Below are 13,074 nucleotides of genomic sequence, written 5' to 3' on the forward strand. Positions count from 1 at the left end.
TGAATTTCATGATAAAGCAGTTACCCTCCTAACCATGCTTATCTTCCGCCAATCCGTGCCCATATCATGCCAAACTTTTACCTATATACCTTTTTATCAGTCTAGTAAAAATGAACTTGACTGATCATAAGCCTTGTGTTTTTATTGATTATCCCCCCTTAGTATGAGGGGGGGATATTTGTGTTGCATGCTTGTTGGTATTGTCATAAAAAAATAAAAATAAAACCACACAAGGTAAAGACAGTTTTGGAGGAAATTCATTTCTCAACACCATTTAATTAGAATTATTCGCCAAAGCGTTTACGACTCCAAAAAATGAGCAAAGATCACTTTGACAGTGTTAAAAAGGATTGTTTGGTAAAAGCTCATTCGCACGGAATCGACCTGATGATTTCTAAAAAAAAAACCAGGTGGTATTTGTGGCCAAGTGTCAGGTCTACACGATCAGGCTATAAATAGAAACAAAAAAGTGCGTTTTTTTATTTTTATTTTTTTTAACATTAGCGATAGTGATTCGTATAAAAGTACAATGAAGCCAAACGCATACAAATACACACACATAATATACATGCACACACACAGACACACACATCCATACATACCGTAAAGTACCTTGTAAGCGCCCACCCCCCCTGTGCACCAATTCCGACCCAAAGTAGGGGGTGGGCGCTTACTAGGTACTACACCCTATGCACGAGCAGTTTTCAGTAAGAAATGTGATCTTTGATCACTTCGTAATCATATCTTCTTTCTTTTTTCATCTTCCATTGTTTTTCTTGTTCGTATTGTCATTAGAACTAGAAGAGCTTCTGGGGAGACAAATGTCGTCGCATCCTTTTCTTGTCTGCAGAGGTGCCGCTGTCGGCCGCACTGTGTCTCTGTTTCCCTTGAACAAGGGGTACGTCTTCTGGATATGGGCAGCAGTCTATTTTACTTGGCCAAAGACTGTTTTCGGCAGAAAGAGAGAGAGAGAGAGAGAGAGAGAGAGAGAGAGAGAGAGAGAGAGAGAGAGAGAGAGAGAGAGAGAGAGAGAGAGAGAGGAGGGGGAGTATTGTGTATGTGTGTGTGTGTGTGTGTGTGTGTGTGAGAGAGAGAGTGTGTGTGTTTCCATTGGCGTTATTATCCAAATAGTCAAGAGCTGACAGCTTAAATGCAACGGTGTACGATTTGATCCGCGGCATCTTGTAATCATTGACTTGCAGGCGTTTAGATCCAAGGCGTGCAGACACACGTGATAGGGTTTGCAAGAAAGGGAAATCATTCACAAAACTAGCAGATCAAGTGCGGAATTTTTATTTCCCCTGATTTCAATGGTGTAAAGTGGGGAGTGGGCGCTTACAAGGTACTATACCCTATGCACGGTTTTGGACTAAAAGTGGGGGGTGGGCGCTTACTCGATACTGGGCGCTTACAAGGTACTTTACGGTACTACAGATAAACAAATACAGGGTCCCCACTGGTTTTTAGAAACAAAATTCCATGACTTTTCCATGACTTTCCATGAGCCTCAATAACATTTTCCATGACTAGATCCACAGGTCGCCATTTCCGAACACGCAAACCTTTTACGTCTTGTCACTGCCAGTTTTGACACTGGCTTGCTTTGCACTGAATTTGAGTCAGTTTCTACGCAGTGTCTCTTCGACAAGCAAGTCAAGCATTTGCTACGCAGTCAGATTATCGGTAATGTTTGCTGGTCCTGTCATTTCACTAAACTGGACCAGCCAGTACTGTTTGTATCCATCTGCACTTTCGTAAATTCCGTTTCGCAACCGTCACTGTGACTTGACGAACTGTCATTTTTTTCACCGCGATACACAGTTCATTGCGAAGATCTTCCTCGGTAATTCGTTCCAATTTCGCATACTTTTTGTTGTCAACAAACAACTCGAAAGAAAGTTTCAAACTCATCATCCTCCATCTTGCTTGTCGAAGCGCTAAAGTACTTTATCGATGCAAAAACAAAAGCAGAAAACTTCGACGACACCGACTCAAATGCAGCGCAGACGACACGACGAGATAACGGAAGGAATTGAGCCTCGCTTTGGCTCAAGTGCCGTTAAAAATACCGTTATTCTCGTATGCAAATACGAACGAGAAGTTGGTCATACGAACAAGCCTTGTGCTGGCGACGCATATCGCTACTGGCTGGCAAAGGGGGGGGGGGGGGGGGGGTGAGGGGGGGGGGGGGAATGGCTGGGCAACAAAAATCGCCGCTGGCGTGCTAAAGGTTAATTTGTTTTCTTTCTTATTTTTGTTAAATTCCATGACTTTCCATGACTTGAATTGAAATTCCATGACTTTCCAGGCCTGGAAAATTAAAAATCAAATTCCATGACTTTCCAGGTTTTCCGTGACCTGTACGAACCCTGCAAATAGACATACTCACACACACATACACACACATACACACACACACACACACACACACGCGCACGCACGAACACACACACACACACACATAAATACACACACACACTATGCTTATCCACGACGAAACCTTCAGTGGCACAGTGTTTACTCAGACGGCTAGGGAGAATCCTCCTCGGATGCTGTGTAAATATACAGTTGCTTGAAAATCCAATCTGACGCAAGCAGTCTAAAATAATACTTTTCACCAACTGAGTTGCGCCAATGCAAGATTAGTAATGAAAATAGTTTTTTTTTTCTCCCAGAAAAAAAGCGAAAGCAAGTTACTGACACAATAAAGTAAAACACCGAAGGAACAACACAGAATATTTTGCACGTTGTCGAGAAAGACCGTATGCAATCGAAAGGGAGTTAATGTGTTTTATTCAGGGCTTTCGAAGCCATTCAAAGGTATAACTCAACCAGCTGTACATATATGGAATGGCTTAACTTTCTGATAGTAGGAGCGGGTAAACTACTCGGTTGTGATCGGGAATTGACAAAACAACCCCAAACACAAAAACTACAAAACCAAAATCACCAAACTTCCCAGTTGTTCCCGATTACCATCTTGTACTTTGTCATCTCCTTTTTGTCTCGCTTTGAATAAAATGTATTTATTTGAGAAAAAAAAAATGTATTGAACAGTAAAATAAAACTTTGAATAAAGCATTTCATTCTCTGAGTAATGATTGATTTTGTTTCTAACATGCAACCTTTAAGAAGCTCTTCCAACATCTGTTGTAGAAGAATGCATTACGTTAGTTCCTTCAGAAAACTGACTTAGCCGAGGCATTTATTAATTAAAAAATGATTTTGTTGTTGTTGAGAGGGTAGTGTTCTGACGCCAACGTTAAAGGTCGGAGTAGCGTTACACACATGTGATCAGAACTATTCATTCGATTGTCACCATTATAATTATTGGCTAGAGTGTCTACAAAAATGACTTCTGTGTTTTGTTCCTCCAGCTTTCCGACGAATGCACAAAAAGGTTGTTTTTGACCAGTCCAAACAATACGAAATAGAATAACCGAAACAAAACAACAACTTTCTTCGCAATTCTTATTCCGATGATCTAAATGTAAAAAAAACCATCGTGCAGAATTGTATGGCAACCGGATGAATAGTATGAAAATATACATGTAACCGCAACGCATGGTTTGAGAAATCTGCGCATGAAGTTGTACGTAAGTTATCCGTGGTGTATTTTCATTGACAGGGAGCATAACGTCATCGCACAAAACTTTGACGTGTTTCAGATCCTTCTCACAAATGTTCAGCTCGTTAGCAGCTTGCTCACAACAAGCAACAACAACTTTTTATGTAGTTTTGTTTTTGTTCTTCTTGTGATTTGTTCAGCTTTTTGTATTGGGAGGTGGCGGGGCGTTCATATTCCCGAGAGTGTTGTGTTATCCGAGAGCAAACATAACAATCCGTAAACTTGACGCCGCCACACTTGTTGGAATAAAAAAAAAACCCAGAGAAAGCAAGTTACTGTGACAAGAAATGTGCTTCAATGGCCTATAAGAAAACTAACAAAAGCCCGTCAGTGGCAGCCAGTTATCACCTTTGAGGAAGCGGACAAGTGTCCAGTAGCTCACAGGATAGGTTCTTGATCGGCTCCATTCTGATTACATCGCTCAACGGCAATCGCCAGTTATCTTTCTGACCGGACGCGAAACTCCTACGCGAATCTATCAAAACAAGTTATCTCCCATATGTTGACCGGGCCCTAGTAGGGAAAAACAAAGACGGACTGACGCTACAGGCGGTGCAAATGATTATGGATACTGACAGGGGAAGGGGGAGATCTTCTTTCGGACGATTCGTGAGATGACAGTGATTATGATCCTTTCTTGGAGCAAGCAAAACAGCCACCTGTGTTTTTTCAAAAGTTCATATTTAAACATCATTATAAGCCAAACTAATTATTATTTCCATGTTTAGACACTAAAAACAGATTCTTGGTTCAATTTCCTTTAAAAATAACATAGGTTTTACTTACCTACCTACTGCCAGTTTGGAGCTAGAATTTTTTATGAATTATTACACCCCGAACTCCAAAATTCCCTGGCAATCAGGAATGCACATACGTAACTTTTGATTGGCAGCGAAAGGGTAACGGACAGTCACTTTCATTAACAGCTATTACCATGATTGACAAAGTGACCCAAGTCATATGTAGTTGATATGCAGTTGTTGTTGCTGCTGGTGGTAATGATGGTGGCGACGTTGTGGTTGTTGTTGGTGTTTGCCTTAACCCGTGACAGGGTCTATCCAGATGACAATTTGCAGGTTACAAACATTGACTGCAAGGTTGTTTTTTGTCTGTAACAATTAAGCAACCTTGCCTGTTGTTTGTATAGAAGAGAAAGACTGTATGATTGTGTGCGTGTATGAGAACCATTTATTGCTGTGTATTACACGTTTTCTTGTACGTTTGTGCCACAGACAACACGTTATTAATACGGGTACATGGAAAAACAGAAAAGCAACGATAACAATGAAGGTGGGAGAGAGAGAGAGAGAGAGAGAGAGAGAGAGAGAGAGAGAGAGAGAGACAGAGAGACAGAGAGACAGAGAGAGAGAGAGAGAGAGAGAGAAAGAGAGAAAGAGAGAAAGAGAGAGACAGACAGACAGAAAGACAGACAGACAGACAGACAGACGGACAAAAAGAGCGGGGAAGAGTAACAAAACAACAATCCCAATGAACGCTCAGATATTTTCCAAGGTATATTTTTAGTAGGAAAGTGCGTTTGCAAAGCCAGTGAAGCAAAGTGCGTGGGTATATAAGACATGGCGTGTTGCTTTCGAGCTAAAACATATTTATAACGTCTGCTGAGAGTTTAGAACAAATAGGAATCTACAAATAACAAGCACTGGTGTTGGAGGACGCTTTCGTTGGTTATCTTTTTTTTTCTTTTTTTTTCTTTTATCGTTGGTTATCTTATTTTAAGATACTGATAAGGTTGTATGTATATTTCAAAAAATAAATAAATATATATAAACATTGTCCAAACAGGGACCCATGTTCATGACGTAATGATTGGTGTCATAACTTATATACTACTACATGACTTAGACTACAACTACTCGACCCCTTTCGTAATAAACAGTCGACAAGACAGTAGGAATGCATTGTATCCTATTTTGGTAATCTCAGTTCTGGTGACACGGTCTCAAAGTCAATCAATATGAAGTCCAGCTGTTGTCAGCGTCACAAAATTCTGCACCAGCCGAACCAACCTTCCGTGGGCGATACCTGTAAGACAGCAAGATGATGAGACATAAAAAGTACATAAATTAAAAGTGATGGTTTTATAAAAGCTCCAACAAGCAAATGGTCAATAATTCCCAATATATTTCTTTTCCTATTATTCAATTTTAATAGCCTAGTGCGCGATGATAATGTTGTATTATTGCTAAATATGTAAAAGGAAAGAAAAGAACAAAAGCTAACATAAGAGGCATGCCATATAATGATTGTTAATCATGACATCTGAACGAAACTATGTATTTTAAATTATTTGTAATTAAGTTTGCCTGACGGTCAAAACTGTTCGACTTTTAGGTGTTCTAATTTCATGTCGAATGTAAGGTGTGAGGTTAACAAGTTAGCATTCGTAGTTTTGAGTTTTGGAAATGGTTTCGGTTTACACGTTACCGAATTTACACTATTTCATTGAGGATTAAGCTGTTTGCTGCATTATGGTTACATAAAGAAATGTTTCTAACAATAAGGTCGGCGTTAACATAAAAAAATAATTACAAACTTGGCCAACAAATTATTGCATCAATGTTTGCACGCTAAGAAAAGCATTTTAGTTGAACTTTATATGCTCGAAAAGGTAATTATGTCATATCATTTTTCCGATTGATGGTACTTTATATAGGCATCCCGTGACAGCCTGTCAAACAAGGTCACCCCTAAAATCGACCTGACAAAAACCATAGCCCCGTATTTTAAAATCTGCAAAAAATCAGAATATGCACAAACCAAACACTTCTGACAACCATTGGCAAGGCCGTTCAATTTCCCTTTCAGAACATTTTGTTGTATGCACCTGACTTCTTTAGTCTTTATGTAGCCTTTTGTCAAAGGCGGTAGGTGTCAACCGTTTCAGAGGCCAAAAAAGGCACGTTTTGCGGCCATTGTTGAGGGGGTCCTCCACTCAAAGAGCCATATCTGCTCAAGTTCTCAATGATTTGCTTTGGAAATTTCAGAAGTTATGACCAATAGGCTGACCTAAATGTGTGGTGCTTTGTTCGAATGTGTATAATAAGCGTGTCGTATTACGTAACTTTTCCGAAAGAACTAAACAAATATTCATATTATTTCAGGGTTTTAGGTTAAAAAATCATGACTTTGCATGTTGAGCACAAAATTGTTGGAGCAATAGGTGCAAAAGTTTGAGGCAGATCCAAGTGCTAGTTTACATTTGCTGGAGATGGGAACGCTCAAGAAAATGTATCGATCACCGTCCTTGGTAAATGCGTACAGTAGCTGTGGAGATAAACTGTCCTTGGCCTGTGCTTCCTTCGCTGCGGGTCACAGTCCTGGACTGTGCTTATTCGCCTGTCTCGGATCGGCACAGCCATCCGTGACCCGCAGCGAAGGAAGCACAGGCCCAGGACTGTAAGTCTCCACGGGTAGTGTACGCATTACCAAGGACGGTGATCGATACATTTTCTTGCGCGTTCCCATCTCCAGCAAATGTAAACCAGCACTCGGATCTGCCTCAAACTTTGGCACCTATTGCCTCATCCAGATTTTGTTTAGCATTAAAAGTCACAATTTTTTAACCTAAAACCCTGAATTAAGATGAATATTTGTTTAGTTCTTTCGGAAAAGTTACGTAATACGACACGCTAAGTATGCACATTCGCAAAAAGCACCACACATTTAGGTCAGCCTATTGGTCATAACTTCTGAAATTTCCAAAGCAAATCATTGAGAACTTGAGCAGATATGGCTCTTTGAGTGGAGGACCCCCTCAAAAATGGCCGCAAAACGTGCCTTTTTTGGCCTCTGAAACGGTTGACACCTACCGCCTTTGACAAAAGGCTACATAAAGACTAAAGAAGTCAGGTGCATACAACAAAATGTTCTGAACAGGAAATTGAACGGCCTTGCCAATGGTTGTCAGAAGTGTTTGGTTTGTGCATATTCTGATTTTTTGCAGATTTTAAAATACGGGGCTATGGTTTTTGTCAGGTCGATTTTAGGGGTGACCTTGTTTGACAGGATGTGACAGGATGCCTATACACAGTACCATCAATCGGACAAATGATATGTACAGCTGACATAATTACCTTTTCGAGCATATAAAGTTCAACTAAAATAAATTGCGTTTTAATGCTTTTCTTAGCGTGCGAAAATTGTTGCAATAATGTTTTGGCCAACTTTAGAACGAATTACTACGGGTGGGTTGCTCATAATATGTTTGCAGCTCCATGTGAATCAAAATAGTACGAGTTGGTAGTTATAACATGATAATACGAAAAAACAGTCCACGAGTTGGTAGTTACATGATAGTATAAAACGCAACAAAATTGCAATGAGTCGGTGCAATGGCTACACATGCGCCATGAAATATTTGAAGTTTGTAATAAAGTATACTCTAAACAAAAGTGTTCCACTCCTGAACACACTTTGTGTAACCACTTTTGAACACCCTTTTAGTAGAACACTTTTGGAACACAAAGAGTGTTCTATACACAAAAAAGTGTTCCAAAAGTGTTCCAAAAGTGTTCACATCTGAACACTTTTAAGTGTTCACACTGCTGTAACACTTCTAAACACATAAAAGTGTTCAGGTCAACACTTTTGAAACACTTTTGGAACAGTTTTAGAACACTTTGGGAACACTTTTGGAACACTTTTAGAACACTTTTGGAACACTTTTAGAACACTTTTAGAACACTTTTGGAACACTTTTGGAACACTTTTGGAACACTTTTGGAACACTTTCATCCTGCACTGTCATACAATTCAGAAAGACCTTAAAATCAAATTTTGTGAGCAAAGAAGTATTTTTATTTGACAAAAAGCAGCAGCCGCAGAAAAAAAGGGTCTGGGGTAGGAACTGTTGAACACATTATATCGAGCAACAAAAGAAACGCGAACAAATTCGTCATTGTTTGATTGACAAAATCTTCATCAATTATAGAGTTAGAATTATTAAACCACAAAAGTTTAATGAAGGCATGTTTGACCTTGCTTTTGTGTGATTATTTTGATGCTGTGACTGTTTTAACACACGGGACAAGCAGGTTTATCGTTAAACACATAATGCGCGCTCGCAGCACGTGCAAGTAGAGCAGGAGAAATCTGATGTGTGAGATGTGTTCACTAATGCATTAGCAACCAAAAGAGACCATGGCACGCTTGCTGCCAGTCTCACTTTTGAAACAGCCAGGATGCCAAGATTGACACCACCAAAATGCCAGGTCGATTTAAAGCTGGGGGTGATCCAGAAGCGCTGGCATGTGCTTTAAACGTGCATGTGTCAACAGTTTATCACCTTCTGCAATGTTCTGGTGACATTAGAAGCACTGCAGTTATGCAACGCGGTAGATTTTTTCGCATTACCCCAATAAGAGGGCCCCAAAGGGTTTAAAATCGTGATCGTGATTGGCGTTTTATGACCTTTCTGTGACCGTGATTGCCGAAATTTCCATTTCTGTGATCGTGATGGGACTTTGCCCGTGATCCGAGATGACAAAAAAATCAAGTCTCGTGATCGTGATCGTCATTTGTTTTCGTGATCGTGATGGGCATTATTGCAAAGCATTTTATTTTCAACGTACATTTTTCACAGCTGTATCACTCTATGATCCTCTATTCGTCAAGGAGCCAATCCTGATTGAAGGGAAGCAACAACACATTCAGAAATATGATTTTGACAGCGATTGCTTCCCTTTAAGAGAACCAATCACACAAACAAAGAGATCCAATCAGAAGGCGAATTGCAAAAGTCTGCCAAACTTCATCCAATGGAAGGGCTTCGTGCTAAAGCCTTTTGAGTGCATTCAGTCAAATTCGAATTCGAAGATCAAAAATGGCGTGCAGCGGTACTGTCATCGAACTTCTGTTATATTTTGTGGATTCAAACCAGACCAAAGCAGGCGGCGAGAATGCCTTCCTTGATGGAAAGGTCAGGCTACGGGTCCGTCTTTCCGAAGACGAAATGTCAAGGTATGTTGATCTATTCAGGGCCGGACTAGGTAAGTACTAGGGGGGGGGGGGGGGGGGGGGTTACAGATGGGGGTCCAGGGGGCAAAGCCCCTTGGTGGGGGTTGCAAGGGGGCGAAGCCCCCTTGAAGCTGAACGTTTTTTGATGTTTCTGGAGGGAAAGGAAGCCTCTCCTTGAACGAAAAAGGTAAATTCGACAGCAAGCTGTATAGGCAATGAAGAAGAATTGAGATTGTAAGGACTCATACTTTTCATCACAAAAATCGTTGAAGAAAAATGTCTTTCGAAAGGGGGTGAGAGGTGCGATTTCTCCTCGGATTTCATGATGATCCAGATGCAACCCCCCCACCCGCTCCCTCCCCCACCAAAAAAAAAAAAAAAAAAAAGCGTTTGGGAGGTACATGCTTAAGCCGGGGGGGGGGGGGGGGGGAGTTGCGCAACCCCTGAAACACCCCCCCCTAGTCCGGCCCTGTCTATGTTGCTCTATGACTGTTCTGAATGTAGGCAAAGATCTTGAAATTTGTTCAAGATCTTTGAGTTTGATTGAGATCATTGACATTGTCGACATTGCCACGTCCGGCTGTCACTCGCTCAGTGTGACCTCGACTGGCTCGAGTCTGATCGAGTCTGCGTGTAGCCCAAACCGAAACTAGAAATGTGTTTTTCATCCCAGCAACGTGGACAGGCTTGGCATAGATTCTAATTGTCGCTTCTTTGCATTAAGCTTGGATTTATTTCAGCGCCTGTAAACTTATCAACAATGGGTTAAATTCAGGAACTATGGCGGGGAGATGTGCCACTTTGGGTCACTTGATCCTCATGTCAAAGTCGATCAAAGTCATATTCGTTGGGGATTTTGTTATTATAGACTCTACCATCACACATACATGTACTTTAATTTCAATCCACCCAATAGTTTTTGAGAAAATGGGTTTAAAAGATTTAGCTCTGGAAATGTGAAATTGTGCAAGTATATATTCATGTGTGTGAGTGAGGGTGTGGGAGTTGAATGTGTATGAGTGTATAATCCTTCACCAACCTTCATGATTCCTAGACTCACCTTTAGTCAGGATTATAGACTCTACCATCACACATACATGTACTTTAATTTCAATCCACCCAATAGTTTTTGAGAAAATGGGTTTAAAAGATTTAGCTCTGGAAATGTGAAATTGTGCAAGTATATATATATATGTCACGGTAGAACCAGCGATCTGGTAGGATCGGCTATCGTACCGGTACAATTGCCGATCGGACTTTGTCCCGGTACAACTGCCGATCAATGTTTTTACAATGAAAATCGGGTGTTCTACCAAAATAAGCTGGTAGAAACTCGGATCGGCAGTTGTACCGGGACAAAGTCCGATCGGCAATTGTACCGGTACGATAGCCGATCCTAACAGTACAACTGCCGATCGGACTTTGTCCCGGTACAACTGTCGATCAATGTTTCATTTGTACCGGTACGATAGTCGATGCTACCAGATCGCTGGTTCTACCGAAGTGGAACTATTATGATGGTAATATGGATATGAATCTTGAGTAAGGATACAAAATTAGAAAGATGAGTTATTTTGACCAAGTGGTACTTAGAGGGGCATTCAGTCAAATTTCACCATTTGCAACAAAATATAAATCCTTTATTATCCCAATATAAAAGCATTCCCATTATCATTTAAAATTAAAATCCATAACCTATGATGACGTATTCGTGCAAGTGGTCGATTGTGGATGACACTTTGTTGAACAAGGAAGGCCTGCTCGCTTGCATTTGCATTTCCTGTTGTGACACTTTCCTCTGCATGAGCAAGCTGATCTTCCCTTTGCTGTCCAGTGTGTGACAATTCGTGATGCTTTGATGACGCTTATTTCGCTCAGTGATTCAACATCGACGTTTTGAAGCTGGCTGCAGTGGACATTTCGCAAATCCACCACATCGACCGCTTTGAATTTGTTCTTCAGAAGACCTCCGTTTGTGTACACCTTGTAGAAAGTTTCAGAGCCACGTTGTTCCACACTCAAAATTTTGCATGGCAAAAGCCGGGCACCGGTGTTTGTGCGATCTACTTCATGAATTCGAATGCCAACAGTGTCACCAACGTTGAAACTCTTTTCTAAGTGAGCCTCCTTTGCATCGAAGTTTACTTGTTGTTTGTTAGCAGCCTTCAAATAGTTACATGTTGCAATCTTCCTCACATTTTAGCTCGTCGTGAACTATTCTCATACGCTGAACGGCTGAACATTTGTTGACAGTGACAAGACATTTTAGCTCGTCGTGAACTATTCTCATACGCTGAACGGCTGAACATTTGTTGAAACATTGATCGACAGTTGTACCGGGACAAAGTCCGATCGGCAGTTGTACTGGTATGATCGGCTATCATACCGGTACAATTGCCGATCGGACTTTGTCCCGGTACAACTGTCGATCAATGTTTTTACAATGAAAATCGGGTGTTCTACCAAAATAAGCTGGTAGAAACTCGGATCGGCAGTTGTACCGGGACAAAGTCCGATCGGCAATTGTACCGGTACGATAGCCGATCCTACCAGATCGCTGGTTCTACCGTGACATATTCATGTGTGTGAGTGAGGGTGTGGGAGTTGAATGTGTATGAGTGCAGGGGCGGATTAGGGGGGGGGGGGGTTACGGGGGTTCCGGAACCCCCCCCCCGGCTGTCAAAAAATTTTAAAAATTAACAATAACTTTAAAAGAAATAATGAGTGGCTGCTGACACCAGTTGATCATGTTTAAAATCAAGGATAAGCCATAAATTGTTCATAAAATAGCTAAAACTCTTCAGCTTCTGGGGGGCTAAGCCCCCCAGAACCCCCAACGTGGCCTTGCCCATGTACCCCACAAGGTCTACCCCTGGACCCCAGGTTGTCCCTCTCCTCTGGCTTAACTGATTCGCCCATGGAGTGTATATTCCTGTGAGTGTCTGTATGAGAGAGAGAGAGAGAGAGAGAGAGAGAGAGAGAGAGAGAGAGAGAGAGAGAGAGAGAGAGAGAGAGAGAGAGAGAGAGAGAGAGAGAGAGAGAGAGAGAGAGAGAGAGAGAGAGAGAGAGAGCGAGAGAAACAAGAAGAGCAAACGCTCGATCGAGTCACTTTCGCAGTTCTGAATATTATATGAGGCATCAGATGGACAGGAAGAAATTGCTATTCACAACACAATGAGTCACGTTCACATAAAATTTGAGCCCGGTCACTTTTATAGTTTCCGAGAAAAGCCCAACGTTAAGTTGTGTGTTGCCGAACAGAAAAGGCTAGTTATCTCCCTTGTTTTTCTGATAACGTTCGTAAAAGGCTACAGATGTAAATACTTTGATGTAAAGAATAATCCTACAAAGTTTCAATCACATCCGATGAACTTTGTCAAAGATATAAAATGTCTAATTTTTCCTTTGACGCTGACCTGTGACCTTGAAAAAGGTCAAAGGTCAACGAAACCATCGTTAAAGTGTAGAGG

At 41.2% G+C, this 13,074-nt stretch overlaps 1 protein-coding gene across 2 annotated transcripts in view; it reads right to left on the reverse strand.

The window, feature by feature from the left end:
- Positions 1-5,129: 5,129 nt before the first annotated feature.
- The window catches only part of LOC138978861 (phospholipase A and acyltransferase 4-like), a 69,603-nt gene continuing 61,658 nt past the window's right edge, over positions 5,130-13,074 (reverse strand). For both annotated transcript variants that reach the window (XM_070351669.1, XM_070351670.1), the window contains one exon: positions 5,130-5,671. In XM_070351669.1, the coding sequence (XP_070207770.1) occupies positions 5,627-5,671 (45 nt within the window). In that variant the 3' untranslated portion in view covers positions 5,130-5,626. The remainder of the gene's footprint in view (positions 5,672-13,074) is intronic.

The sequence above is a fragment of the Littorina saxatilis genome, linkage group LG10 (genome assembly GCF_037325665.1).
Source record: "Littorina saxatilis isolate snail1 linkage group LG10, US_GU_Lsax_2.0, whole genome shotgun sequence".
NCBI classification, from domain to species: Eukaryota; Metazoa; Mollusca; class Gastropoda; order Littorinimorpha; family Littorinidae; genus Littorina; species Littorina saxatilis.